The sequence below is a fragment of the Anser cygnoides genome, chromosome 8 (genome assembly GCF_040182565.1).
Source record: "Anser cygnoides isolate HZ-2024a breed goose chromosome 8, Taihu_goose_T2T_genome, whole genome shotgun sequence".
Taxonomy (NCBI): Eukaryota; Metazoa; Chordata; class Aves; order Anseriformes; family Anatidae; genus Anser; species Anser cygnoides.
The window spans coordinates 16032899-16060003 of NC_089880.1; the positions used below are offsets into that span (position 1 = coordinate 16032899).

At 41.7% G+C, this 27105-nt stretch overlaps 2 protein-coding genes across 5 annotated transcripts in view; one reads left to right on the forward strand and one right to left on the reverse strand.

Moving 5' to 3' along the window:
• PLA2G4A (phospholipase A2 group IVA) overlaps positions 1-18612 on the reverse strand; it is a 117268-nt gene extending 98656 nt beyond the window's left edge. The window contains exons 1-2 of one of the 4 annotated variants that reach the window (XM_067001958.1): positions 18473-18612; positions 109-233 (exon numbers count right to left, since the gene is read on the reverse strand). The gene's annotated coding sequence lies outside the window, so the exon portion shown is untranslated. Of the gene's footprint in view, positions 1-108; positions 234-17957; positions 18227-18472 lie in introns of those variants that run through there. The other 3 variants (XM_013177931.3, XM_048058954.2, XM_013177934.3) reach the window with 3 other exon arrangements.
• Positions 18475-26589, forward strand: PTGS2 (prostaglandin-endoperoxide synthase 2). The gene is made up of 10 exons (XM_048058960.2): positions 18475-18609; positions 19361-19477; positions 19586-19729; positions 20215-20358; positions 20664-20845; positions 21637-21720; positions 21896-22142; positions 23156-23442; positions 23577-23724; positions 23878-26589. Exons 1-10 carry the CDS (start codon positions 18558-18560, stop codon positions 24282-24284), a joined length of 1812 nt encoding a protein of 603 aa, XP_047914917.1. The 5' UTR covers positions 18475-18557; the 3' UTR covers positions 24285-26589.
• The last annotated feature ends 516 nt before the right edge of the window (positions 26590-27105 follow it).

Genomic DNA, 27105 nt, shown 5'->3' on the forward strand with positions numbered 1-27105 from the left:
ATGGTAGAATCCAGTAACACCCACAAAAAGCAATGCAAACAATCTCCATCATTGCATGTAATATCAACACCAAGAAAGATAAAAAGAAACCAAAAGAGAAATCCTTACCAGCTGAGGCTTTCTCCATACAACTGCATCCACTCAGATTTAGCAGACCGCTGCTAATGAAGCTGGAGGATTCAGATCACCGCTCTCCATCAGACGTTCATCACTCTCTGGCAGCGAGACGCTTGCTGTGTAATAAGAGGTGCCTATGTTCAGCTGATTCATCATTCTGTGAGTCTTCGTTGATTCTGGATTTAATTTTCACCTTGCTAATGTTCACCAAATACTGCAAATCTGGTGCAAAACTGGGTTTATTCATTCGCTCTTCCCCCAGATGATCTATTTGCTGGCGTATGACTTAGCATCTCATAGCTTCCTAGCCATGGAGCTGCTCAGCCACTCCTCTGGGTCTGCCTGAAGGATTGCTGAAATCCAATCTTTCAGACAGTGAGTGACAGGCATGTACATGAGACATAAATGTCACTGCGCTGCAATTATACAAGGGACAAAAGGTACTGCTAAAACACCTGCTGGAAGTGAGACAGATCCAGGGACAGATGGATAGGTACCATTGTCAGGAGCATAAAACTTTGGAAGGAAATATGCTGGCTATGAGCCAGAACTGGAAAAACAGAGATCATATTCAGTCAGCAACATATCAGGCGGCAGGGAGCACACGGGCAAGCAAATGGAGTCATCCTGGAAGAAGGGAGGTCATGCGCATTGGTGTCTGGAAAACCATCGAGCTGGGCTAAGCACAGATATACCTAAACGAACACTAGCATACATTCATACGTTGAGAACTCACTTTATTCTGGAAAACATTTTCAAATTCTTCCTACGGCTTCAAATATTCAAACAGAATGTGGGAGCTCCGCAGTGTCTTGCATGGGGGACCTGCTTTAGTATCCACCCTCGACTATGTACAGAATGTTTCTCCTTAGATGAATTACTTTCAATTTCATACACCAGGTTTTACCAAATAATGCGAAATCCTTTTGCAACTTTACATTCAGCTTTCAATCCAGAGTATTCGAGATACCTGCAGCCTTTGGCTCTTCACCACTTTAGGCCCATTCTGTTGTTCATGAGTACTTAAGCATGGAGCTCTCGGTAAATTCGGCTGACAGTTGTTGCGTGCATGCCCACTGCCCTTTCACACTGACATTTTTAGGGAGTTTGTTTGCGAGTTCCTCAGCACCAACCAGTATAAGACAAAAATATATACATTTGCTCAAAGCTAACCAGGTCAAAGAAGTCTCTATACTTAAGCTTGGTACTTGAGAGGAATGTTGAAATCTGCTTCCTTTCAAGTACACTACAAAACTGGTACTACTAAACTTAAGTACATGTAGATAAAGATAACAGCCCATAAAGAGAATTGGAAAACAGCTCCCATTACAGTGGTGGTGGTAAGCTACGGTTCCTTGCTGATGCTCTTCCCCATCAGGATCTCACCTAGGTAGTGCAGAGCAGGGATTCACCACCCAGACTTTGTGAAGAGCCCTCTTCTTCTTAGCAAGAGCCATCTAGTATCCAAACAACCTCATAGACCAACAAACCTCCATCGTCCTTCTAAGCTGTGAGAGATAAGACTGGATTAACTCACACTGAGGCTGTCCTTGTTGGTTGTTGGCACTTTACTCTCAGGTGATTTTCCTTCTCAAAGCTGGAGCAAGGTTAACTGTGCTTGCAGGCCTAACACATCCAAGTGTGGCAAATGTCTGTTGCTCCTAAGCTCAGCTGTCATTATGAAGAGTTTCAGCCTCCTCTTGGATTTCAAGCGTGCAGAAATAGATGGCAAGGGGCATTGGGTGTGAGCTACAGGCTCAGGGCAGCTATCCCCATTGTTGACCCAAGGGAGCAGCTCAGCACCTACTCCTGACCTGAGGTGCTCTGCCCTGACCGTGTGTGCCACCTAGTGCTGCTCTTAGAAAACAAATACCCCATATTGGGCAGCAGGCTGAGTCATGAAATCACCCCCATACTTGTCAAAGGTAGATATGCCTGTATAAAGCTGTATATCAGGCATAGTATTCATCTACATTTTAGTTTAAGCTACTTGAGTACTTCCCATATATTTTTGTCCAAACACGACTATGTTTGCAGATCCCTTCTCAGTACGCATGAGAAGGATTTGAAAATGTATCTTAATTGAAAATGTATAAAGAGCATAAATCATGTTGATGTTCAGCCTTTGCAATCCTAAACCTTCAGTCCTTCTTGTTACAGAGATTTGCAATTTATGCCACCAGAGACTCCCTCTGGCACTGCAGTGCAGATGTGTTACCTGTTGCAGGAACTCAGATGGATGCCCCTGCCCAGCAGACAGGACAAAGGTGACAAGTCCTGTTCTTCTACTGTTCCATTCAGAAATTTGGCACAGAAGTCTGAACAATTCTCCCCAGGTTACACATGCAGCTTATGGCAAAGACCTAATTTCAATTTCGAAGTCACTCTTCTTCTTCCAGCCCTGTAAGAACTAGTTCATTTAACCAAGTTGTTACATTTCTTCAAGGATATCTTTGATAAAGTTTAACACGATAACCCAGTGCCTTGCCAAAAGAAGGCAAGCATGAAAATTTGAGATAAAGAAGAAATAAGCTTAAAAAAAAATCTTCGCTTCCCATTATTATGCTTTTTTAAATAACCCCCCTTACTTTTTCCATGGTTTGTTAGAATAAGTGAGATGCTTGGTCACAAACAACAGAAGCATTGAGACTGTGATAAGATCAAGATCTGAGGACATTCATAGGACCCATATGTTCTTATGCTATCTGTATAGCCGGTAGCAATGATTTTGCTCCTAAGAACACACATCTCTGTAAGTAACTCTCTCTAATCCTAAATGCAGAACATAAATGTCTACAGTTGATTTACGGAAATGGATAGATGGATCTTCACCTTCCTCTAAACTGAATGGTCACAACTTGGAACAGCAGCACAAGCATCACAAAAACCTGTACCATAACACATACACCTGCATAATGTTTTTTCTAGGTTTTATGTTAGTAGCTCCCACTTAACAATCTCCCACTTATTTTTTTCTCTATTTCAAAGCTTTTCCAGCAGGATCTCACTTGCATTAACTCCTATGTTATCCTTACAGGGATTTGTGGCTCCTTAGAGCAACACCAGTCAAAGTCAGTATTAATTAATCAATCAGCAAAGCCGTGTTAAATGCATGGACTTTATAAATTGTACACACCATCACAATGGCAAATTAATCACTGTCCACTTTTCCTCATCACAATCCTGTGCATAAAGCCTGGCAACAAGGTCATACCACTCTCAATGCAGATATTCACAAGGTATTTTTAAATCAAAGTACTTCACAAGATCTATCTCATTTTGTGCCCAGCTTTCTCATTTTTAAGCTGTCATGAGACACTACAATGAGAACTACTATTTCACAGAAGCTTTTTGAAAGGCATTTAAAGATTTGGTGAAGTAAAGAAAATAATAAATGTCACTGAATAATTAGTACATAAAACATTTATTTCTTTCAAATTTGAAGTCTTATAAAGCACCAGTCACCAAAATAACGTGTGAAAAACTGCTGCTGTCCTTGGAAAACGAAGTGTGTAAGAAATAGCATCACAGTAACAATAGATCAAAGCTCAATGTAAGATCTTACAGACAGGGAAGGTCATTTTGTTCTAAAGTAAAGCCGATGTCATTTGCTCACATTCACACCCTTATGCCCACAGCATCACAAGCACTAGGATGTATGTGACCAGCTTTCATGCACCAAGAAACGTGTGTCTAGGTCGTGTGGCTGGATTTCCTTGAATGACACAGAGCACAAGAGACACTGGCTACTGGCTCTTCACTGTAGGTCCTCTGTTCATCTGCTGCAGACAGGGGTTTCTGGCTGTGCCTTCTGTACCTTCGGGAGCTGACAACGGTTAGCCCCTGTCCTGCCAAACATCTGTGAGTCTGTATGATTTGCTCAAACACTTCTCTCTCCATCCGGCTGCCTGAAAAGCTACACAGATGTGTTGGGCTCTTGACCTGTTAGTCTAGGTGTCACCATTCTTAAACTCGAGCAGATATGGAGAGAAGCACATGCAGAAATATGCTTGGCTAGACCCAACAGCACATACCATGCCTGTACGGTGGATCCCCAGATACCCAAACCTCATCCTTTGTCAAGTATCATCATCACCTGAAAAAGTAAATATGCCAAAGGAAAGCCTTATTTATTATTTTTATTTACCAATTAATTTATTATTTATTACATCTAAAATGAGTATGAAAAATGTAAAAAGCTATCTTATTTAAAATTTCACTGCACTGGTTCCTAGAGTGAAACCAGGGTGGACTGTGTTGACCTGCACGTAGTTTGATCCTACTCTAATCAGCCCTCTGTAACTATATTCCCTAGCAAGCAGATCAGCAATCTCTGTGGGGGCTATCAGCTAATCTTTGGGTCCCCTCCTAGAAATGATAATTTATTTGATATTATTTTTCTGTTACTTCTTTTTTTTTACAATTTATTTTAATTTTCTATGCTTAGATATACCGTATTCAGCTTTCTGTATATTTACCTAGTTGAGTTAGGAAAATATATATTAAAAAAAAACACCTAGAAACCCAGCAAGGAAAATATTGGGTTCAGAACCTGAGGGAAGAGACAAAAGCAGGCATATGTGTACATTGCCATTCATGACTTATTGTACTACCTGTACGCTCTCATGAATTTCAGCAAAAGGGGATCTGAATCATATATGTGTACACACCCAACCAAGAGCAACTTGCTGTGCATTTTCAGTTGGGAAATGTTTTCAAAACCAACATTTTTCCTTTTCGAAAAGGAAGTGGGAAGAAAACAGAAGAAGAACCTGGGAAATGATGATCTCGTTCAGTCTTGCTAAGCTTTCACCCACATTCTCTGGGTGAAACACCAATGAATTGGCCATACCCTTTATTTATTAAGTCCAGTTTCTGAACTGAAGGCATTATCCCAGCCACACGGGAATAACCTGGTGCTTCAGAGCTTGCAGCTCACCATAATCCCCAAGCTTTTCAAGAGGTGAGGTTTTTGACAACCTCTACGAGCTGGGAAGTTCTTGTAACTGGAGAAGGCAAACAACCGTCTCACCCAACTCCCATACCATGTCACGTCATAGAGACAAAAGGAGGTGTGAATTCAGAGAACAAGAAAGGTGGCTATCACTACCGCAAAATTTGTGTGGATTACTTTGGGATGCATTCCCTGTGTGATTTGCGCATCCAGTCAAATTTGCAATCTAATTTGCATAATGATACTTTGTTCAGTAACTGAACAGAACATTTATTGCTGTTTAGTGTCATTTACCTTGTTAATTATTATCTTTTATTTTTGAGATTAGCAAAATTCTGTGGTTTTGTTGGTTTTTTTTAAGAGGTTTTCCCTTTGCCCGCTGCACCAAGCACACACACTAACTCTCAAAACAGGCATTTTCAGTTTTTCTTCTCACTGAAGAAGAACTGGAAAAAGATGAGAGCAAAAACTAGAACAAGGAAGAAAAGGAGATTTTGGTTTTGTACAGAAGTCAACAAAATGATGCCTCATGTTCCCAAATTAGCAGGGACAGAGAGTTATTTTAGAAATTGTTTTAGATATTTCAGTTATTTTACACATTTAATTCAGCAAATAAATCAGCCCTTGGCCAATGAAATCCATCAACTGAATTGGGCACAAAATAACATCAAACACATTGGCAGTTCTTATTCCATGACTTTTGTCAGCCTAAGAGGAGCTTCAAACCCTCCCTACAAGACATAATGAAATGTTTTCGGGGGGTCCTTATGGAAATCGATGCAAACAGCTGGGAAGCTCTGCAGCCACAGTTCATGTTGTATCTGAGAAACTGAGTGATGTGACCATACCATGGTAGTTCTCCTGCTCTGTATGTGCTTTTGGAAAGAAAACAAGTTTTCTTCCAAAACTGTCTGTCCAGCTTCTGCTTTTCATATTTTTGTAATAGCCCATTGTCTTCCATCATCGATTCAAACAACTAAAAAAAACATAAGCCATACTCATAAAAACCTCTCCAGGGGCCGTAATTCTGATCTACAACAGATGTGCTGAATGAGCGGAGGGGCATGTCTGTCTGCCAGGCCGGACTACAAAGATCAGCTCCTGTCAAAAGGAAGCCCTTAGCATATACTCAGGAAAGACCATTGCGATGCATTTTAAACAAAAAACATGCAAATGTGGAACACATTGTTTGCGGCAAGCTTGAAGGTTGCCTTTCAGACCTGGATATGAATACGAATGTGGTGGGGATCAATATATTCAAAGACATATTCTGTACCTGTCCTAGCAGTGCTCCTGTTCAAGAATGCCTGACCTTGGGCATCAGAGCCCAGGACCGAGCACCTCCTCATCACAACTGATCGATCCCAGGTCCTGTAGTTAAAAAGACGGTTAAATAGTGGCTATATGAAATGGGAAGGTCAGGGTCAGAGAAGAAGATTTACCTTAAGATAAGGACATGGCTATACTGAGTGAAATAGGCTTTTTTTAATCCACAGTACTTAACAATTCATTAATATTTCAGTAAAGCTTCTGAGCAACAAGGAATAGCTTAGCAAAAGGAAGACTAAAATTAACCTCCTAATTCAACTGGCATCAGAACAGCTCACAAAGGGCAGATTTTGAGATTTCACCTGGATGAAATCCAAGCAGGTTTAGGGTATAAAATGAAACACCTCTATTTCAATCAACATCAATTTTGATGACTGCACACCCAAAGGCACAGCTTTTACAGAGGAACTGGTTCCCCAGGTAAAGGTGACAAGCTGACAAGCCAGTTGCAGCATAAGAAACCCTTCAGCCTCAATCTGGAGACGGAGCTCTGCATATGGGCAGGACCTTCATTCCTGGTCGGCCCAGCAGTTCAACTGTCCAAATGTCAATGTTGGGCATAAGTTCTTTATCACAAATTAATCTCATGTGGGCTAGCGTTGAGGAGGACTTCCAGGTAACTGGCAAATGCTGAAATATTCCATCCCAGGACAGTGCTGGCAGAGTATCCAGAGCATTCCCATGTAAATCCCCGTGAAGCTGCACGGACTTGTTTGGGAGTGGGTAACCATCAACTGATACCACAGTACGGTATACACAGCGCAGGAGAAAAAGAATGTTACCAGATTACTTAGAAACTCTTGCTGTGCAAAGTGCTTTGCACTTGAAGGGGATTTTTTCCCCATTCAGTATTGCTCATAGTGTGACAATATTTGACTTTTCACAGTACTGCCAATATGTCATTTACATTCATCAGTGTTAAAGAGCAGAGGACAAGGAGCCTTGGGTAAGAGGGTGATCACTCTTGCTGGCCAAGTGAAATGAGAAATTGTTCTACACATAAATATTTCTCCTCTTTCATTCCCTCTGGAAAGTCTATAAACATTTCAAATCCCCAGGAGATAAGTTACAGCACCTAAGAACCACTTTGTGTGAAACTGTGTAATAACTGGTACAGACAGGAGTGCTGTCTCAAATGAGTTCACCAAGAGGAAGTTCACAAGGTCTTGCTCACCGAATCCATGCATCTATTAACAGCTCCCTGAGGTGCCCACGGGCCTAACCCAGAATCGCCCGAGTTCACCGAGTGCAGGAGAGGGTGGAGGAGCCCGTCGGGAGGTGCTCAGTGGTTAGCAAGGGCAATGGCAAGCTATTTGCATGGGAGCTACAGCCTTTCCCTGCAAAAATCAAGTCAAGAGGAAAGACACACACTGCACGCTGCCAGGCATTCTTCTCCTAGCAAGAGCTAAAACTCTTTAATTGCAGACTGTTGCAAAACACAGTTCCTCTCCCGACTCCAAGGAGCTGCAGGCGAAGAAGAAAGCCTCGCAGGCAGTCAGCAGGACGGCAGCCCTGGCACCACCCGCTGACCCAGAGCCCGCACCACAAGGCAGCGGTCAGAGCCAGTCACTTCAGGGAGCTGGTGGCAGCCCCAGGAAGCAGCTCTCTGGTGGCATCAAGGCAGCACTTGGCTGCTCCTTCCAAACCTGGCCTCAAGCCAATGCTGCCTGGCCTGAGGTCTCTGGCAACTCTCTCCAAAACAGCCCCAGGAAAAATGCCATGCAAAGCAGAGACCCAAAATAACATGCATTGCCATAACATGTTGTAAAGCCCTCATCTGCTTAATTAACTACCTATAAGGAGAAGCAGTAAGTGATAGCACCTGGCCCACAGCAAGGCACAGAGCGCTACCAGCACAGCATTTCCACAGCTGGTGGAAACAACTGAAGAAGACGAGACAAAAAGCTTTCAGCTGGCTTTATGTGATTTACCTTCTCTTCCTCGAGGCTTGGGAAGAGAAATAAATCCAAAAATATTTTAGTGACAGCCACTGGATAAATAGAAAAATAGCGGAGCAGAGTCACATCGACATTATACCAAATTAATGGTTGCTCCAGGTCCACAAAGAAATGCCATTAAAATTCATGATATAGGATATAATGTGTGGAGTGCAATAATCAGAACTGATCACAGGATCATATGCATTCCTCTTACTAACAGTAATGACATTTTCAGCTAGACCTGAGCTAGTCCTTTAAACTGTATGCTGTCAGTTCAGCATCTGGAAGCTGGCTCTATCCGAACATATTTCTCTTTTCTGAGAAAATATCCTTTCAGGAGATAGACCTTCGTCTTTTGTTCTTAGTAAAGGTGCTGTCCTACAGGCAAAAGGTGCATCTCAGCTGTGGAATTTGCTGTGTTCAGGTTCACTAACAAACATAAATAGAAATTATAAGTGGATGACATTCCTTTCGCAGTATACAGGCTGAAACCTATAATACAATTCCAACAATGTCAGATATTTTCCCTTGCAGATACTAGACTAGATAGACTATGGGTCTCATCTAGTACAGCCACTGTAGTGTTTACACCTCCTTAATTATTTTCTATTTTTATATAATTTTGATTGTTACACATTTTCCTTAATTGAAAATTCTAGGGAAAAGAAATTAAAAACCTTCAGAGAGTAAGCATTGAGTTTTTATTTCCTGATGAATATCGCCGTGGCATTATTTCCCTTGGAGGCTTGCTTTTGAGCCTACTGAGCCAGGCAGTTGTTGGTGCCATTACATAATTGGCCGTCTTAAAAAGCATAAAAGCATTTGAACAATTTCTAAATTATTTGCCTTTGCTTAGAGTCATATGTCTGGCAAGACATAACATGATGTGATGTCTCCTTCATGATCATCTAATTTCACTTTGAAAAAAGCAGTAGTTTCTCCAGATTTTCTCTCCTGAGCCCTACATTTTGCTGGCAGAATCGACCTGTGTTATAATTCTTGTTCTGATCTGCGCAGTTCAACTTGCGATATTCTCCTGCGTGCCTTCAGTTCCCACTGGTAAGTACGAATAATTACAGCAATCTACCCACCCAGCTGGCGTTTCCAAAGGCCTTTTAAGGAAAAGGATCATGGGGAACAGTTTTCTCTGGTCTCTGAGTTCTTTTACAGACCTTTACTTCCTTAATTTCTCTTTCCTTTTTTCAACCCTAAGAACATGTCAGAGGGAGGCAAGGCAGCAAGGATATTGGAAAACACTCCCAATTTAAGTCTGGAGGTGGAGGTAACCAGAAGGGAGACTTGGGAGTCTGGGGAGCCGGCACTGGGCACCCAACTTGCTCCAGGAACCTGCCCACTGACAGCTACTACTGTAATTTGTGACCGCACAGCCCGCTGCCCATCACAGCGCGCTGCCACAAGGTCCATGTCATGGAACATTTTTTTTGGCTGACACCAAGTGACTCCTCCAGCCGCTTCATTGTGAGAAGCTAGTCAGTTTTAATCAACTCAACATCTTAACATCGGCAGCTTAATCCACGTTCAGTCCTTAATGAGATGTACACCCTGATGGCTCCTTCCTGTGCGGGCACTGAGTGAAGGCTGACAACAAGAGCCTGCAGAGCTGAGCTGCCTCCTCACAGCATGGCGTGTGCTTACTTAGCAAGGCTCTCAGAGCATACTGCATCCCCCAACGGAGTTACATTAAAATCAATTTGCAGGTCACAGTAAGTACAGCAGTGTCAAGGCAAGCATCTGCAATATTTGCAAAGTGGTGTTTGAAAAGTGGAGGACAAGCTGAGGATAGCTCACACTTCCATGAAGTTGCGAGTAAATCTCTGTAGAAGACTATTAGACAGACTGTAGCTGTATCCATCTCGAGGGATTCTGCTGCTGATCAACAAAGTCCCATCCTGTATTAAAAATGCAAGAACCCTAATGAGAAGTCTGCCTTACTGCACTGTATGTGTAAGTTGTCACAATGGCTGTTCACCTGTGAGCTTCACACAGAGGGCTACGAAGCTGGTGAAGGGCCTGGAACACAAGTCCTGTGAGGAGCGGCTGAGGGAACTGGGGTTGTTTGGTCTGGAGAAGAGGAGGCTCAGGGGAGACATTACTGCTCTCTGTAACTCCCTGAAAGGAAGGTGTGGGGAGCTGGGGGTGGCCTCTTCTCACAGGTAACCAGTGATGGGACTAGAAGGAATGGCCTCAAGTTGCACCAGGGGAGGTTTAGGTTGGAAATGAGGAGTCATTTCTTCTCAGAAAGAGCGGTCAGGCATTGGGATGGGTTGCCCAGGGAGGTGGTGGAGTCACCGTCCCTGGGGGCGTTCAAGGAAAGGTTGGACGTGGTGCTAAGGGACATGGTTTAGTGAGTGATATTGGTAGCTGGGTGATGGTTGGACCAGATGATCTTGAAGGTCTTTTCCAACCTTAATGATTCTGTGATTCTATGATATATCAGACCATGATGAAAACTGCTCCATGGCTAACAGAAAGGCAAGCCGTGATGAGACATTACACTTCAGCCTTTAATACTATAAAAAACATCCCAGTGCTTCCAATAAGCACGGCCTTAGGGAAAGAGCTTCACAACGAAGCAGTGGGGCTAATGAGCCCATCCATCTGTAGAGGCTCCTGGTGCCCACAAAAGTGCAGCACTGTGCAGCCCCCAGCCTGCGAGTGAGGCAGCCCCGCATCCCCAGGCACGTGCCCCACTCAGAGGTACATGTGCTGCACTAAGGCACTGCAAACTTAGGGTTTTGAGAGACTGGCCATATTAGTCTGTGAATTACAGATGATTTATAGTTACATACAGTTATATATATGGTGTGTGTAGCATATATAGCTACATATGTGGATAAATGTTTTACGTGGAGTTAGATTCAATCTTCTATTCAGGAAACCCTACCAGGGTTCATTTTACGTAGCCTATGCTGAAGTGCTGCTTTATTCCCCTTTTTTTTCCCTTTGGTAAACGATGCAAAATTCCCAGATCTAATACTCAGCTCTGTAACAAACGCATAGCTTTCAGCAACAGGACAAAAAGAGCATTTGTATCATATTCTGCGTTTAGCTCTTATATGTAAGCATTTGATGAACACACCTGAGAACATTGTATCTACAAGATCTGTGGGCTTCTTTTAGTGACTAAAGGCAGCTCACCTTATGAAGCCATTAAGTCTCTGGAAACCTTACAAAACCCCGCAGAATAATAGTTACTAGACAGAACAAGAGTTTATGCACTGTTATAAACAGATCTACTAAATGCTCTGGTAGAAAAAAAAATGTTTCTTTGCAGAAATAATGTTTACTTTCTCAAAAGTGAATGAGAAAAGGCATTTGTGAATAAACCTAAACAACCTTTATTACCTAAAGAGGTTTTATGTATAAAAGCATTATGCTGAAACGATTTTCTACTCAATAAAGCCTACTACAGCTTCCTTTATCCAGTTTAATGTCAGTGTGCTGGAAAGCAGTGGAAAATTACAAAGTATGGTATTCGCTGTGTGACAGCAGATCAGCTTTCAGATGGACAACAAAAGAGCGTGAGACTGAATGAAAGGATTTACTAAAAGTTAAGCAGGAAGTAGCTAAAAGCAAATTTCAGCATCTGCAATGAGGAAGGTAGTATTTGCAAATCTACTCTTTATGGATGGATTTTCCACGGAAAGATAACCTTCTGATTGTTTTGATCTAAAATGCTTATTATAAATGGCATAACACAAGCAATTACCCTAATATGAGTTACAGCCTTCTTGTGAGATGACAAAAAGCAGACAAAATGTCAGCTGATGCTTCTTTATGTAAGAGAGTTACAAAATCTCATGACATATTTGTTGCAGCTAACTGTGATCAAATGTCTACATAGGAAATACAAAACATATTGAGGCTAGATGGAGAAAAAACGGAGACTGCTAAAAAAGCACCAGAGAACCAAATCACAATAGCAGAGAAGTTCAGTGCTTTGGTAGCTGATTGTCAATAAGGAAAACTTGTTTTCCTTCATTCAAGGAACAATGAAAAATATTGTCTGTTTAATAGGTGCAGTTCAAATAGGAAGAAAATCCCACATTCAAGTGCATCCAAACAAGGCTTCTGAAAAGTTATTTGGAATTTAAAAAATATCCATAGATCTGATGTATTGTGGCTGCCAAAAACTGATGGCTTATGCTTATGGCCTTTTCCTTTAAAATCAACTATAAAAGAAATTAAAAGTCTTGCCACCTAAAGAAAATAGGACAGATAGCAGTGAGGGTGAAATATCCAGGGTCAACCTCTGCCGCAAACTCAAACTATCCCATAGGATAAAAATGTTCTGTTCCGTATGCCATTCACCTACACTCCCTGGAAAAAGTTCGTCTGAGAGTGCTTCGAGCTGAGTTTAAGTCATTTAGGGCTTGTTTTTCAGGAACTAGTCAGGCAGGACTGAATTTGTGACTACTGAGTTTGCAAATGAGGAAAAGAGCAATATTGTCTAATACATTTCAGCTCAAAAACAAAACACATGATTCTGGAAGCCATTTTTGCTGAGGCTTTGTGGATTGACTTTCATTTAAAGCAACATGAATTTAATGTCTAGTAACATCCCGAAGTAGAGAGCTCACCCTTGCTTTGGATAAGGCTGAGATTCAAATTTTAGCAGTTATTAATGAGCAATTCTTGTTTATTTTCTGTCTAGTTTTGGGACAAATTGCTGTTTATCAAGCACCAAGAAGCATGCAGATGCCCTATAGATGTGTTATACTATGGATAAATGGCAAATAAATTACAAAGCAAGCAGACAGCACTAGGAAAAAAATGGCCAGGATGCAGCATGATGAAGCTGAAGAGCACAGGTGTCTCATTCCACACCTCATCTCACTAGTTAAATTTGACATTAAGTCATTTCACCTTAGTTTTACTAAGTTTTACTAAGTAAAACTAACTATTCTGTCCAGAATATCAGAGGACTAAAACAAGAACAATTGATAAAAAAGAAGCAAGGAAAGAGTTATATGAGAAGATGTTGATGAAAGAAACTGCAACTTTCCCATATTGGAAAGCATCCCCTCAAACTCCTCTTGGCTTCCAAATAAAACACAAGCAGTGGATTTATGTTTCTTCTTCGGTAGCTGAAGTGCAGAAGTAAGCTTCCGTGAAGACAAAACAAAAGTAGATTAGGGCCCAAACTTGCTCAGATCTTGCCTAAATCTGCAGTAGCTTTTTGTGCCACCTACCCATCATTTCTACCACATTTTTGTGGATAATTCCAGAAGAAAACAACTGATTTGGATTTAAGGCATACTCCCACTTTCCCAAGCAATCCCAATGCCCATGCTCACCCCATGGCCTCCCACCTCAACCTCGTGTTCCTTCTCTCCCCAGCACAGGTCTGTCAGCAGGCAGAGCCCGCGTGAGCCGCTCTTCCCAATCACTGTCCATGGTATTTTGCTTTGGAGCACAGCCACCCAGATCCCAGACCACACATACCTTCCATTCACGCATTGTTTTCACTGGCACAAATTGTTTTGGAGTTCCAGATGACAACAGCAAAATTTGTAGTCTAGAAGCCCCACAAATTAAGTGTGCTTTTACCATGATTTTCCTGGAAAAATAAATAAACCTCCCTTGTTTTAAATCCAGGTAACTGAGTATTTCTGTTTTCCAGCAGAGCCTAAGGGTCCTAATGAAACCGGGACCCAAATGACCAGGGCACTCCAGGAGAACACAGAAGATGAGACAAAGAACTAGCAACGCTGGTCAGGCAAACCCAAGGGTGATTACATGAAAGTTTCAAGCAAATACATAACTAAAGATTTCTGTGAACACGTTCTCGATTAGCAGGAGGCAGCAAAAGAAGCTTAAAGACATAGACTTCCTTCTCGTGTCCTTCTATTTTCAAGAACATTTTCAGAACATTCAGATTTGTTATCGTATCTTTGTACCCACCATCTCCAGAGTGTGTCTTTGCTTCGGCTACAACATATTCAAACTGTTGGTGATAGCGAGCTTCAGATTGGGCACGTTTTGCAATAGAAGAGCAGAAAAGTACAGACTGAAGAAATAAAATTGGCCCGCTTGCCAGGAAATTACTGTGCTATTAAACATGATGATGAGATTCCCACAATCACAAGGGAAGGGAAAACATTTGAAACATATTAAAAAGGCTTGAGGATAAATTCACTGCCGGCTTAAGTGCAAACAGCCCCTCTGACTTTAATACAGATTACTCCTTGGAACCAGCTGATACAACAGGTCTTTGTTTTAAGCTATGTTATTACCATGTATTGCATGGATCCACATGACCTATTGGTTGGCCTGCTTTCCTACTTTAATAGAAACCTGTAACAGCAAACAATGGTTAGGAAAAAAATACATTTTGTTTCATTACAGTTTGCCAAGTGCCTATAAATATTTGATTCACGTTTCTGTGCATGTGTCATAAACACTGTGTTTCATTTGGAGCAGCAGATACATTTAAGCTCCACTTTGAGCTCATGATGAACACAAAGCTGTTAATGTTCTGACATGGATCTTTGTAATTATGGACAGAAACGTAGCTTTACTTGACTGTCTACTTATTCTTTTGTAAAAATAATGCATGTTCATTGAAGTGGAGATGACCAGCTCACTTTATCAGCACCTCACTAGGGAACATGCGCAGTCTTTGGAGTTTAATGCTCTCTCTCCAGAACATTCCCAACTGGGCAGAGCCTTTCTGCTACCCATCACATCTTGGAAGTGACCAGAAAATCCACCAAACCCACCACGCAGGTAAAAATGGCAGAAGTCAAAATCATCCTGGCATCCAGACAGCTACTCGTGCTCTAGTTCACCTCCACTTGACGGCGTTCCGATCAATGAAATGGGAGTGTGCGTTTTGCCTGTAAAATGCAGTTTTCCCAAGGATTCTATAGGATATGCACCAAAATCCTTTCACTCACTACAATGTTAATAGGTCTGTAACTCAGAGGCAGATTGCTTTTCATTATTTTCACTAAATACAATGCAAAATAAGAATAAACTATCGCCCCCTCCTTAAAAAGCTTAAGTTCTTAGACCGTATGGAATGAGAGGGCAGATAGAAAACAGACAAGCAAAAAGGCATTAAAAAACTATTCTTAATATTTGATTCCTAACCCAATTTAGGGAGGTGATTTATGATCGTATGTGGCAATATTATAAACACCCAATGTTTACTACTTCTATTTTTTTTTCCAGCAAATTGGTTGAGCTCATTTCTGTGACACACTCGGCCGTGTAGTTAGTTCCTCACCGTGGAAGCCCACAGGGCCTTGTCATTCCCATGCATCTTATGGCAAAGTCATCTTCTAACATCTCTTTTGACAGCACAATATAATCTGCTAGTGCAGGTATTTGTATTTGTAGCCATTTTGAATAGCTACAGTTTGAAATTTTGGAAGAACAAAAATTCAAATTATGCATCTCTATTTTTATAGTGAAGTTACTTATTTTTTTCTGTCTTTTATTTAATTTTCTAATGACAGCTTCACCTTATGAAGTTTGGTTACAAAACAGCACTGTATATGGCTTGGATTGTAAATGATTGACTTGCTAGAGCTTAATCTGAAAATAAGGTACCATCTAAATGGCAGAAAGAACAAGAACTAGCTGTGGGTCATCATTTATCATGTCATGCAATAGGAAACAAACATCCAGCAGAAGGGGGCAGTACTATTCAGTGAATCCTACTGCATTCAGACACCTTCTTCTTTAAATAGAGCTGTCAAAAATAGGTCAGGTGGGGTTCTACCTACCAATATGGGGCAAAAATCTACATTATCTTATACTCCACTATGTATATAATTATGACGTAATTTCCATGGGTAGTTGTTAAGAAACACCTCAGAATGGCAAAGCTGAAATTCACTTCATGGGTGCAAATATCCCCAATGAGAAACAAAGCCTTTCCTAATTTTTCCCACTGAACCATAGCTACAGATAAAATGAATGAAAATAACTGGAGGGGGAAATGATGCTTTGAAAACTTGCAAGGAAGACACACAATGGGCAAAATCTCCCGATCCGCCTCCCTGACACAGAAACGCCATGCTGAGAAAATCATTCTTCCCAGATCAATGGAACTTGCTCTAGATTTTCAGGAGCCAGGGCAAAAAATGGAACAGCACCAAGGCAGGGATACGTTTTCCCCTTTGCCACCCTTCTGGTGGCATTACTAAGGTTACTACAGATAGCTGTGTCTCTTCCAGTGTTTTCCTGAGACCTGGCCTAAAAGAACCAATAAACTGACCTCAGCAAAGAGGCGTGAATTCCATACATATTCTATATACATTCCTCAACCTTTCATATGCAACCTGGAATGGAAACAGAAACAAGGGAATCACAGCCTCCAGATGTTTCGGCTGAAGTAAAAATGTTGAGGAAGAAAATGTTGAGGTTGAGGAAGCTAGTACGTTCCAGTGATTGCTTTCATCTGGAGCAGAGGATATTTAAAACAACTATCGTTAAAGTAAAAATAATGGTGTTTTTTGTGTTTTTTTTTTCAATGAGAGTTTGTATGTTAAAAAAAAAAATAGAGAATTTGTTAGTTGGGGCATAAAATCTCCACCTGGTGGTGAGTCTTGACACAGCAACATAACCTATTTTTAAGGATAAATCCCATTCCAGCACATGACCTTGATTACAGGCAATCCTAAAACAATACGTGAGGGTGAAGGGCAGCCTTCGGAAAAACAGCAATATCCAATCCCCCTGATTTTCCATCATCTTGCTTCAATGCGTGAGAGGAGCTGAAGGATCCTTTCAATTGCACCACAGCCACCAGCTGCACAAATGACCTTTCCCAGCGGAAATCAGACCTAACGACAGCCCATGCTTCACCACGTGCCCTGTCCAAGAAGCATCAACACCATGCCTGCAGCCCAGGCTGCCCCCCTCCCTCCAGCCTACATCTGCAGGGGGTAGGGTGGAAGGCGAAGAAGTGCTCATCGGTTTGGCAGCTGCGACAAACGCCCCTTGCCAAGGACAAGTGTCCTCTCCTGAAACTGAAGTTCTACTCCGTTTGCACGTCGTTTACTTCTAATAAATCAAAACTTTACTCAACATAAGTTGCCCTTATCCCCAGGGTTCTCCAGATCCCTGGAGTAATGTTTTATCATTTCAGAGAGAATTCTCTAGCACACAACTCATTCAGTTTTCCCCTAAACATTGCTGGTTCTACACCTTAGAAATACTTTCTGCATTTACAGCTTCCTACACATTTATTAAAAAGTAACACCTCTCTCATCTGACATTTTCTTACAAAGCCTTGTAAGACACAATAGGAACAGTGTAAAATGGAAACAAAATCTACAAAGCCAGACCCTCGATCTACGGAGTTGCCCCTTTGTACACCCTGAACATCACCCGTGCTTTGCAGCTGGTCAGTCTGGCTCCTGATGCGGGAGCAGAAGATCCCCGTCTCACACCTGAGAAGCTGAACCGCCCTTGCACAACCTGTACGAAGTCGTGACTTGCACCCAGCTACCACAGATGCACATACGTGCTGCTGGCAGCCAGGAGTGTGACCAAGACCAGTAGTGTGCTATCTGCATATATATATACACGCATGTATGTGTGTCTGTGAGCACAGAAATTAAAGTTAAAATCAAAATACACACCTTTTGCTATGCCAGAAGAATCATGCAATTATGGATTTTCGTGCCCCTCTCCAGAACATCCAGGATGGCCTATTACTGTGCACACAAATTTTTCACTAACCGCGACACGCCTGGGCCCGGCCAGGTGCAGGAGGCGTTTTGGAAACCGGGCTTGGAAATGGGTGCGCTGGGGGCCTCGGGACCGCGGGCCGCAGGAGGGAGGCGGGGCCCACGGGCAGCGGGAGGCCCCTGACGGCCAGGAGCAGGCTCCCGTCGGGCAAGAGGCCCCTGCCGGGCAGCTGGAGGCTCCCGTCGGGCAGCAGGACGGTCCCCGCCGGGCAGCAGGACGGCTCCTCCCAGCCGGGCCCGGCCCGACCCGGCCGTCCCCTCCCCTGCCGGCCCTCAGCCCGGGGTCGGCCCAGCGGCAGGCGGCGGGGCGGGGCCGAAAAATTCCCAATTTCGTGACTTTGCGGCAGCCCGCGGGGAGTGAAGGAGGGGTGACTCACGGCGCCCGGGATAAATAGGCGGGTGCTCACCTGGGAGCAGCACTGGGTCCTCGGCGCTGAGCATCCGCAGAGCCCGACCAGCACCAGCACCAGCACCACGGAGCCCCGCCGGGATATGATCCTGCCCTGCGCACTGGTCCTCGCTCTCCTGGCTGCCGGCCACGCAGGTGAGACCCGTCCCGACCCGTACCGACCCGTACCGACCCGTACCGACCCAACCCGACCCGTCCCGTACTGACCCGTCCCGTCCCGTCCCGTCCCGTCCCGTCCCGTCCCGACCCGACCCGACCCGTCCCGTCCCGACTCGTCCCCGCCGGGCCGGCAGCAGCGGGGGAGGCGGCTGCGGTGGCGCGGGTGAAAGCGGCGCGCAGCGGGCCCCGAGGGGCGCGGCGGCGGCAGCGGGGCCGGGCGGGGGGCGGCCGTGAGGGGCCGGCGGCGGGCGGCGGGCGGCCGGCAGGGGCCCGCATCCTGGCCCCGCTGTCCTGGGCGTCTAAGGAGCTTCCGAGGGGCTCCGCTGCGCTTGAGGCCTAGGGGTGGTCACGGGGTGTAGGTTTCCAGGTGGAAATCCAGAACGGTTTTCATTATTATTTTTTTTATCTTGTACTTTTTTTGGTTTCTAGAGTACTTTAGTATGGTAGGAAGGATGTCAGGCTTCCACTGACCTGTGTGAGGTAGCACAAATGCTCTTGAGAAGCTCGTCGCAGTCCACACTGTCAAATTCCTAGTTTTTATCGTTAGCTGTTACCCATAGCTGTCTAAAGTCTAGTGTGAGTGCGTACTCATTCTGTTGACATCCCAGTGAATATTAAACTTCAGGGCACTCTCAACCTACATCCAGAAACTTCACTCAGTGTGGTGAGAACAGTGATCTAGGTATAAAAGACACTATTTTAATCGGAGTATTTGATTTTGTTCTAGCCAATCCTTGCTGCTCAAACCCATGTCAGAACAGAGGAGTATGCATGACAACAGGATTTGACCAGTATGAATGTGACTGCACAAGGACAGGATATTATGGGGAAAATTGTACAACACGTAAGTATCTCGGATCCATTCTCATGGAAATGAACTTTGAGAATTCAATTGCAGAATTGTAGGCTATTCTTAATAGCTAACTTACAATCTTTCCATCTGTGCTCACAGCGGAATTCTTCACATGGCTGAAACTGACATTGAAACCTACGCCAAATACTGTCCACTACATTCTCACCCACTTCAAAGGAGTCTGGAACATCATCAACAACATCCCCTTCTTACGAGATACTATTATGAGATATGTATTGACGTGTAAGTATAAGTTCACCCTTCTCATACCCTTAACTGGCAGGAGCTACTTGTAGGACTCCAGAATACTCTATTTGATCAGTTTATTCATGAAGTAGCAAGCTAAAATGTACTAAGATAAAAACACTCTAAACAAAACTTAAGATTTCAGCGTATTGCACACTTGATGTGAAATGTGCTTTCAGACAGAAATGCATTTTGCTCTCATCACTGATAAAATCTAGGTTTTTGCTAGCATATAGCATAAATTGAGCCATTTTGTGCGAATTTCAATAGTTGGATCCAATTGCTAATTCAGAACCTATTCCTGTTATTCAGCAACCGCCAGTTACTGAAGTTAAATGGGATTATATGTATGGAATTTGTCGATGCAACTGCTGGCAAAATATATGGAAACAATCTGGCCATGTGACTTACTTCATGAGACTAAGAGGTATAGTTTTAAAATAAAAACAAATACATATATTTTTCTTTTTTGTCTCTTCCAGCAAGATCACATTTGATTGACAGCCCACCAACTTACAATAGTGACTATAATTACAAAAACTGGGAAGCTTATTCCAATCTTTCCTATTACACAAGAAGCCTTCCCCCAGTAGGACGTGACTGTCCGACACCAATGGGTGTTAAAGGTAAGGAATAAAACAGATGCATAACTTTCTTTTCTAGGAATTCCTATTTATCTTTTTGTCTTAGAAAACACCAACAGGCAAGCTTGTCTACAACCTTTTAACAGTGTAATTGACTTTGAGAATAACCATGTATAGCATATTGTGTAATGACCTTAAAGATAACCATTCTGGTGTTCGTTGTTGAATCTTGCATTAATAAGTTGAAAATAGTAAGTCTGTTTTGTTGTTAGGAACAAAATTAAGTATTAACCATAGCAGTCTTGAACATCTCACTTTACTATAAGCAGATTTTCTTTTCCTCGTAGGTAAGAAAGAGCTCCCAGATTCAAAGCTGATTGTGGAGAAGTTTTTGCTGCGGAAAAAATTTATTCCTGACCCACAAGGCACAAATGTGATGTTCACATTCTTTGCCCAACACTTCACTCATCAGTTCTTTAAGACAGACCACAAGAAAGGACCTGGTTTCACTAAAGCTCTTGGCCATGGGGTAAGATCATAGCTCTGTAACTCGAACACAGCATTTAGCTCTTAGGAGCTACTAACCAGCTAGAATGATACCTTACAGGTAGTCAGAGTGCACAAAGACTAGTACATATACCATTCAACATGCCCTGCAACAAATCAGGAAGTCATGGAAGGGGGAAGGCAAAACTCTGGTGACTGAATAGCATCTCACATAATTCTCTTTAAAAGCTCTGTACAGTGAGGGCTATGACTTTTTTTTCCCCCCCCCCAGGAATCTGCTTTTGCTAAATATGTTAGGTCTAATGAGTATCTAGAACTACCCTGTTGGACTCTTTCCATCAGTTGCAGAGATACTTTACGGTATCTCATGTGTGCTGCTAATTGAAGAGACTTAATTAAAAAGAACTTCAAAAGCAAATTTGAATTTTAAGATCTTTATCTACAAAGCAGACAGCCTTTGGATAAAGAATTTTTCAATATGAATGTTGTGTGTATGTCTAAAACAGAAAGCTGTAAAATGTTTGTGTATATAAAGAGCTGCCTGCATAATAAAAAGCTGCTGACACTCTAAACAGAGTCCTCTTAAATTGCCAGTCCAATTTAAAAACTTACACAGTGATTGCTCCAGTTGCCAGGAAATAATTTGGCTTCATCTTAAATATCATTGTGTGATACTTATATGGTAACAATATCATAATTAAAAGGTAAACATTTAAGGGATGAACTTGTATTGGCATCCACAGAAGTAGGACCTATCCTAAAATAGCAAAAAATGTAGCTTGTCTTCATGTTCCAAATGCTTTTATTTTACAGGTTGACTTGAATCACATTTATGGAGAGACTCTGGAGAGACAGCTTAAACTGAGACTTCTCAAGGATGGAAAGCTAAAATACCAGGTATGTCTTATCTTCCCGCCTTTTTATTAGGTGACATATGTCTTAAAATGAGTGCTCTGCTTGCAGTGTTGCTTGCTTTAAGTTGGCGCTAACAGAGTCAATACATCGTAACTCATAAGCATCATAGCTTATGACTCTCTTCTTTCTCCCTTCCTCCTGTGTCCCTCCTTGGCAGATGATCGATGGGGAAATGTATCCACCCACAGTGAAGGACACTCAGGCAGAGATGATCTACCCTCCTCATGTTCCTGAACACTTGCAGTTTTCTGTCGGGCAGGAGGTGTTTGGTTTGGTCCCAGGTTTAATGATGTATGCTACAATATGGCTGAGAGAACACAATCGGGTCTGTGACATCCTGAAACAGGAGCATCCAGAGTGGGATGATGAGCAGTTATTCCAAACTACTAGACTCATATTGATAGGTGAGTGTCACTTCTACTACGTGCAATTCAAATGTTCCGTTGAGCTTGATGCTTCTACCTGTGATGTACTGCAGCTGCAGTAGATCTAGCAAGAGGAAAAACTGTTACTTAATTGGTGTATGAGGGCGTAAGTCTGAGCCTTCATGACCTGTCACTGGAATTACATTAAAATACAGCTGCCTCCTGCTATGTTAAATACCAAAACTGAAGAAAATTGAGTCAAGAGATACTTAATTCCGTTATTTAAGGGAAACAGAACTGAAAGCAGTGAAAAGATGGGAAGCCAAGATTTATTTCTCAGAGAGGAGGCCTGTGAGGCTAGATGACCTCAGTTGCTCCCAGAGATTTTTTTCTTTTTTTCCTCTTCTGGGGTTGGGTCAGTTCAGGTATGCTTTGAGATGGGCTGTGGTTAAGTCTAAAGTTCAGAAAGCTACATAAAATGTTATTCTACATACTTCTCCTGTCTAATTGTCTGCTAAGTGGTATTTCATCTGTTAATGTTGACACATACCAAGTTTAGAAAGACTGTGCCCAAATCGTGGATGAAACAGTAAACCAAGAAAAGAATATTGTTTTAAGCAGCTCAGAAGCTGAGAGGTTGCTTTCAGATACTAGCTTTCTTTATTATCCCCTACCTCTGTCCTAGATAGTATATTATAACCAAGCACCATGTTGATACTAATGTATGCTTTTCTGCAAATTCTGTGGAAAATAAATGTAAGTGTAGCTTGAGGGGACCAGAGTGAAGGAAGCTATAAGGTGAAAAAAAGTTTGTCTGCCGCAGCCAAAAACTTGGGCTCTTAAGTACCGTTCTACCCCCTACTTTTAGTCACATAAAATACATGAATCTTTCTCTGTACTATTAGAGAATGCTGAGGAGTGTTTGCTATCCTGATCCCTATAGTATTTTTTCCAGAAAAGTTTAGAAATGGCATGTTATCTCAGAGATAGGGTTCCCCAGTGTTTCTCAGGGAATCAGTACCAATATTGTGTCCTTTTTCCTTCTCCAACAGGAGAGACAATCAAGATTGTTATTGAAGATTACGTGCAACACTTGAGTGGCTACCACTTCAAACTCAAGTTCGATCCTGAGCTTCTGTTCAACCAGCGATTCCAATACCAGAACCGAATTGCAGCTGAATTCAATACCCTGTACCATTGGCACCCACTTCTGCCTGACACTTTTCAAATACATGACCAGGAGTACACTTTCCAGCAGTTCCTCTACAACAACTCTATAATGCTGGAACATGGCCTTTCCCATATGGTGAAATCTTTCTCCAAGCAAAGTGCTGGCAGGGTAGGTACTTTCTCAAGTTAACAATTTGGGGGTTGCACCAGGGGTGCAGTAAATCTATCCAAAACTATATAAAGGCACAACTTCCTCATAACTTTTATCTGGAGATCTTATTACTTTTCATCTTTACTGAATAGGTTGCTGGTGGAAAAAATGTTCCTGCTGCAGTACAGAAAGTAGCAAAGGCTTCAATTGACCAAAGCAGACAAATGAGATACCAGTCCTTGAATGAGTACAGGAAACGCTTCATGTTGAAACCATTTAAATCGTTTGAAGAACTTACAGGTAACAGTTTTTAATCCTTCTTCATAAACGAGTGCCCTTGTCTTTAAAGTGGCTAACAGAAGCCTTCAATCCTGTTTCTGAACTTCAGCAGGATGGTGTTGCCATGAAAACAGGATTTTTCCACTTACTGTGTTTATTCATCAATAATTACAGGAGAAAAAGAAATGGCTGCTGAACTGGAAGAACTTTATGGAGACATAGATGCTATGGAGCTGTATCCAGGCCTCCTTGTAGAAAAGCCACGACCAGGTGCCATCTTTGGCGAAACAATGGTAGAAATTGGCGCACCATTCTCTCTGAAAGGACTGATGGGAAATGCTATCTGTTCCCCAGAGTACTGGAAGCCGAGCACCTTTGGTGGAAAAGTGGGATTTGAAATAATCAATACTGCCTCCTTACAGAAGCTCATCTGCAACAATGTGAAAGGCTGTCCTTTCACTGCTTTCCACGTCTTAAATCCTGAACCCACGGAGGCAACTATTAATGTTAGTACCTCAAACACAGCAATGGAAGATATCAACCCCACACTACTACTGAAAGAGCGATCTGCTGAGTTATAAAATATTCATCTATTTATTTATTTATATAAATTATTTTATTTATAGCTTAAAGTTAAAAAAAAAAAACAAACTTTTGCATCTTCACTTTGGGGGTTACCCTAGATTCCTTACTCAGGTAAGGCTTCCACTTACAAAAGGGATTTTCTGTGTTTCAGCTCTACAGCAGTGAATCCCTTGTTTAAAATCTTCTGTAACAGAACTACGTATTCCAAAGTGGATGAAGGTTCCAATTTTTATTTTGTGTTTTGTATTTGTTTTAATATGTGACAACAGGTGTTGTGTTTTGTCTTGTGTAGGTCACAGAACACTACAAAAGCAAGTTGTTGCTTAAGCTTGAAAACAGGTCATCAAACTAAAAATACAAGAAAATTTGACTTAATGAAAACTGCCAGAAAAGATTCTGAATTCCATAGGAGCACTCCAAAATTAACAAATACATGTTTATAAGACTTTCTTATTTTTGTAAAGTCAGAAAATGCATTGCATTGATCAATGATACTACCTCTCCCTCATTGCAAATAAGGCACTTTGCACAGTAACTTGCATGTTTGTGGGTGTTTGGTTTTTTCATTGTTTTTTTTGTAAATCTGTCCTTGCTTAGGGCATTAGGGCATTATACTGTTTTTTGTTTTTTTCGTGTTTTTTTTTTTTAATTTAATTATTTAAAGAAAATAGAACTAGTCTGAGATGCTTCTTGTTTTTGAAGCATATATAACAGAAGTATTATTTATGTAAGAAGATGACAGTAATCGTACTGAGCTTAGAAATGACTATCAGGCTGAAATACAAGGCTGCTTGGCAGCAGCCAATGCATCTTATTTTGCAAGTTCGGGGAGGTCTTAAACTTAGTCCAAAGTATTAGTGTTTTTTTGTTGTTGTTGTTGTTTGATTTTTTTTTTTTTCATAGCTGTTGTTCTCTGGTCTACTTGATAATATAAATTTTAATCTGTCACTTTAAGGACAAATGGACAGTACAGTTTTAGTTAAGAACATGACTATAGTATAGGTTTGTTACCCAAATTGAGATTATTGGGGAATAATAAAAACTGGGAAGCTATGTAAACATATGCAGCACTGATTGAGCAAAACCTCAAGGCAACAAGACTTTGTTAGCTTAGGTCATATATACACAATCCATAGTCATGAATTAGAGCTCTATTTGTTTGATTGGGGGGGATGCTAATGTTTTATTTATAGATTATAAACAGAGGCATTTTAAATGAGTAGCTTAAGCTTAACAAAAACTGGCTAGTTAGCACAAAATGTCCTAAACATGTCTCCTGATCCAGCACTAAAATTTCTAGCCTCATATGGGCACATAAAAAGTTACACAGGATCTTGTACCAGCACTTAAACCTTTGCATGTAAGGGTATCTTTTTTTAATTTCTAGAGAGGAAATATAGAAGATGATCTTCCCATAAAAACAGCTGGGGAACTATAGGTAAAAAGAATGTCACTTCAGACTGGAGTAGAGCAGCAACCTGGTATTCTGTGCCCCCACACAAAATTCCTTGACTACTTGTGGAAAAGGACTTGAGTTTATGTTACATCTGAATCTCTCAAACATTTGTAGAGGCTTGTGTTGTAATGGCTATGGTAGTAGAATAGCTTGACTTGTGACTTCTTTGTTTCTATGGATTTGTTTGAAAACACTGATTACCTTCTGCAGAGTAAATTTGTAACCATTAGTGCAATTAGCTGACTCCAGATCTCCTATAACAATCAATACCAATGACTGATTTGAGATGGTCTTTGGTATAAACGCTTCGGAGAAGGAAGGGCATTTTGTTTTGTTTCTCCATCTGAGGCACAAAGAAGGGAGAAACTTCAATAACCTTGTACAAAAATGTTGTCAGGACCGTATATTCTAATACGAGAGAACTATTTGGTCATCGGCTAAACATGCAGTCATTCAGATTATCTTTGGAACACGTCAGAGCACCTTTCTACCATTAACAAAGAAAACTGCTTGGCTTAAAGTCAAAGAGGGACAAGTCTGGACAGATTTAGTTATTTTGGGGTAGGTAAAATGGAATTTGTGAGAAAAAGTTTATGTCAGCTGAGTTGCTCTAAGCTGCTTTGGAAAGGAATCATGTTCACTGTGCATTTTGTACTCTGAAGCCACATTTCACTTGTCTGTGACCCAGCCTGCTGGGTTTGGCTGGGTTCAAGTTGCACATGATAAATATGTGTTTGAAATTATTTATTTAAAATTCTGTGAATTATTTTTCACTTTATTTTTGTAGGACAAGAATGTTTTTAAAATGCAGTTGCTTATATAAATAAATTGAAAACGTTACCTCAGTAGGCTCCTGTGATTGCAACTTTGTATTAAACAATTTTCTCGTTTTATTTTCCATTCATGATTAAATGAGTAATCTTAGGGATTTACCAAAAATGGGCAAAGATAGCTTTTAAATTCTAAATCCTGAATTCTCTCTCTTATCCCCAAATCAAGGTGCCTATAACTCAAATCATCCAAATATAGTTACTTTTCTCTTCTGCCACTGCTGAAAAGGGACTTCATTATGAAATCCATGGAGAACTCACCATGCTGCATGCCAGCAATGCTCTCTTGAGTGCCTGAGCATTTTGGAGGGAAGGTACATTGTTGACGTCAAATAACACCATGCTGGTTTAACCAACCTCCCTTTACTGCTATTGAGTACTAAAATGTTCAAAGCAAGAATAGTTCATATGTGTTTCCCTTCAAGCTTAGCTTAAAAGTGGAAACTACTTTGGAATACTAGCAGCAATTAGACAGGCTCTTTGCAGTTGTGCATATTTTCATCTATGGTATTTTGCCACTGTTGTGAGACA

What these genes read in the sequence shown, in the direction of transcription:
- PTGS2 (XM_048058960.2), top strand. Translation starts at nt 18,558, where the DNA reads ATGATCCTGCCCTGCGCACTGGTCCTCGCTCTCCTGGCTGCCGGCCAC. An exon ending in CCTGGCTGCCGGCCACGCAG is followed by an intron (nt 18,610 to 19,360) that starts GTGAGACCCGTC and finishes ATTTTGTTCTAG; the next exon opens with CCAATCCTTGCTGCTCAAAC. An exon ending in TGGGGAAAATTGTACAACAC is followed by an intron (nt 19,478 to 19,585) that starts GTAAGTATCTCG and finishes CTGTGCTCACAG; the next exon opens with CGGAATTCTTCACATGGCTG.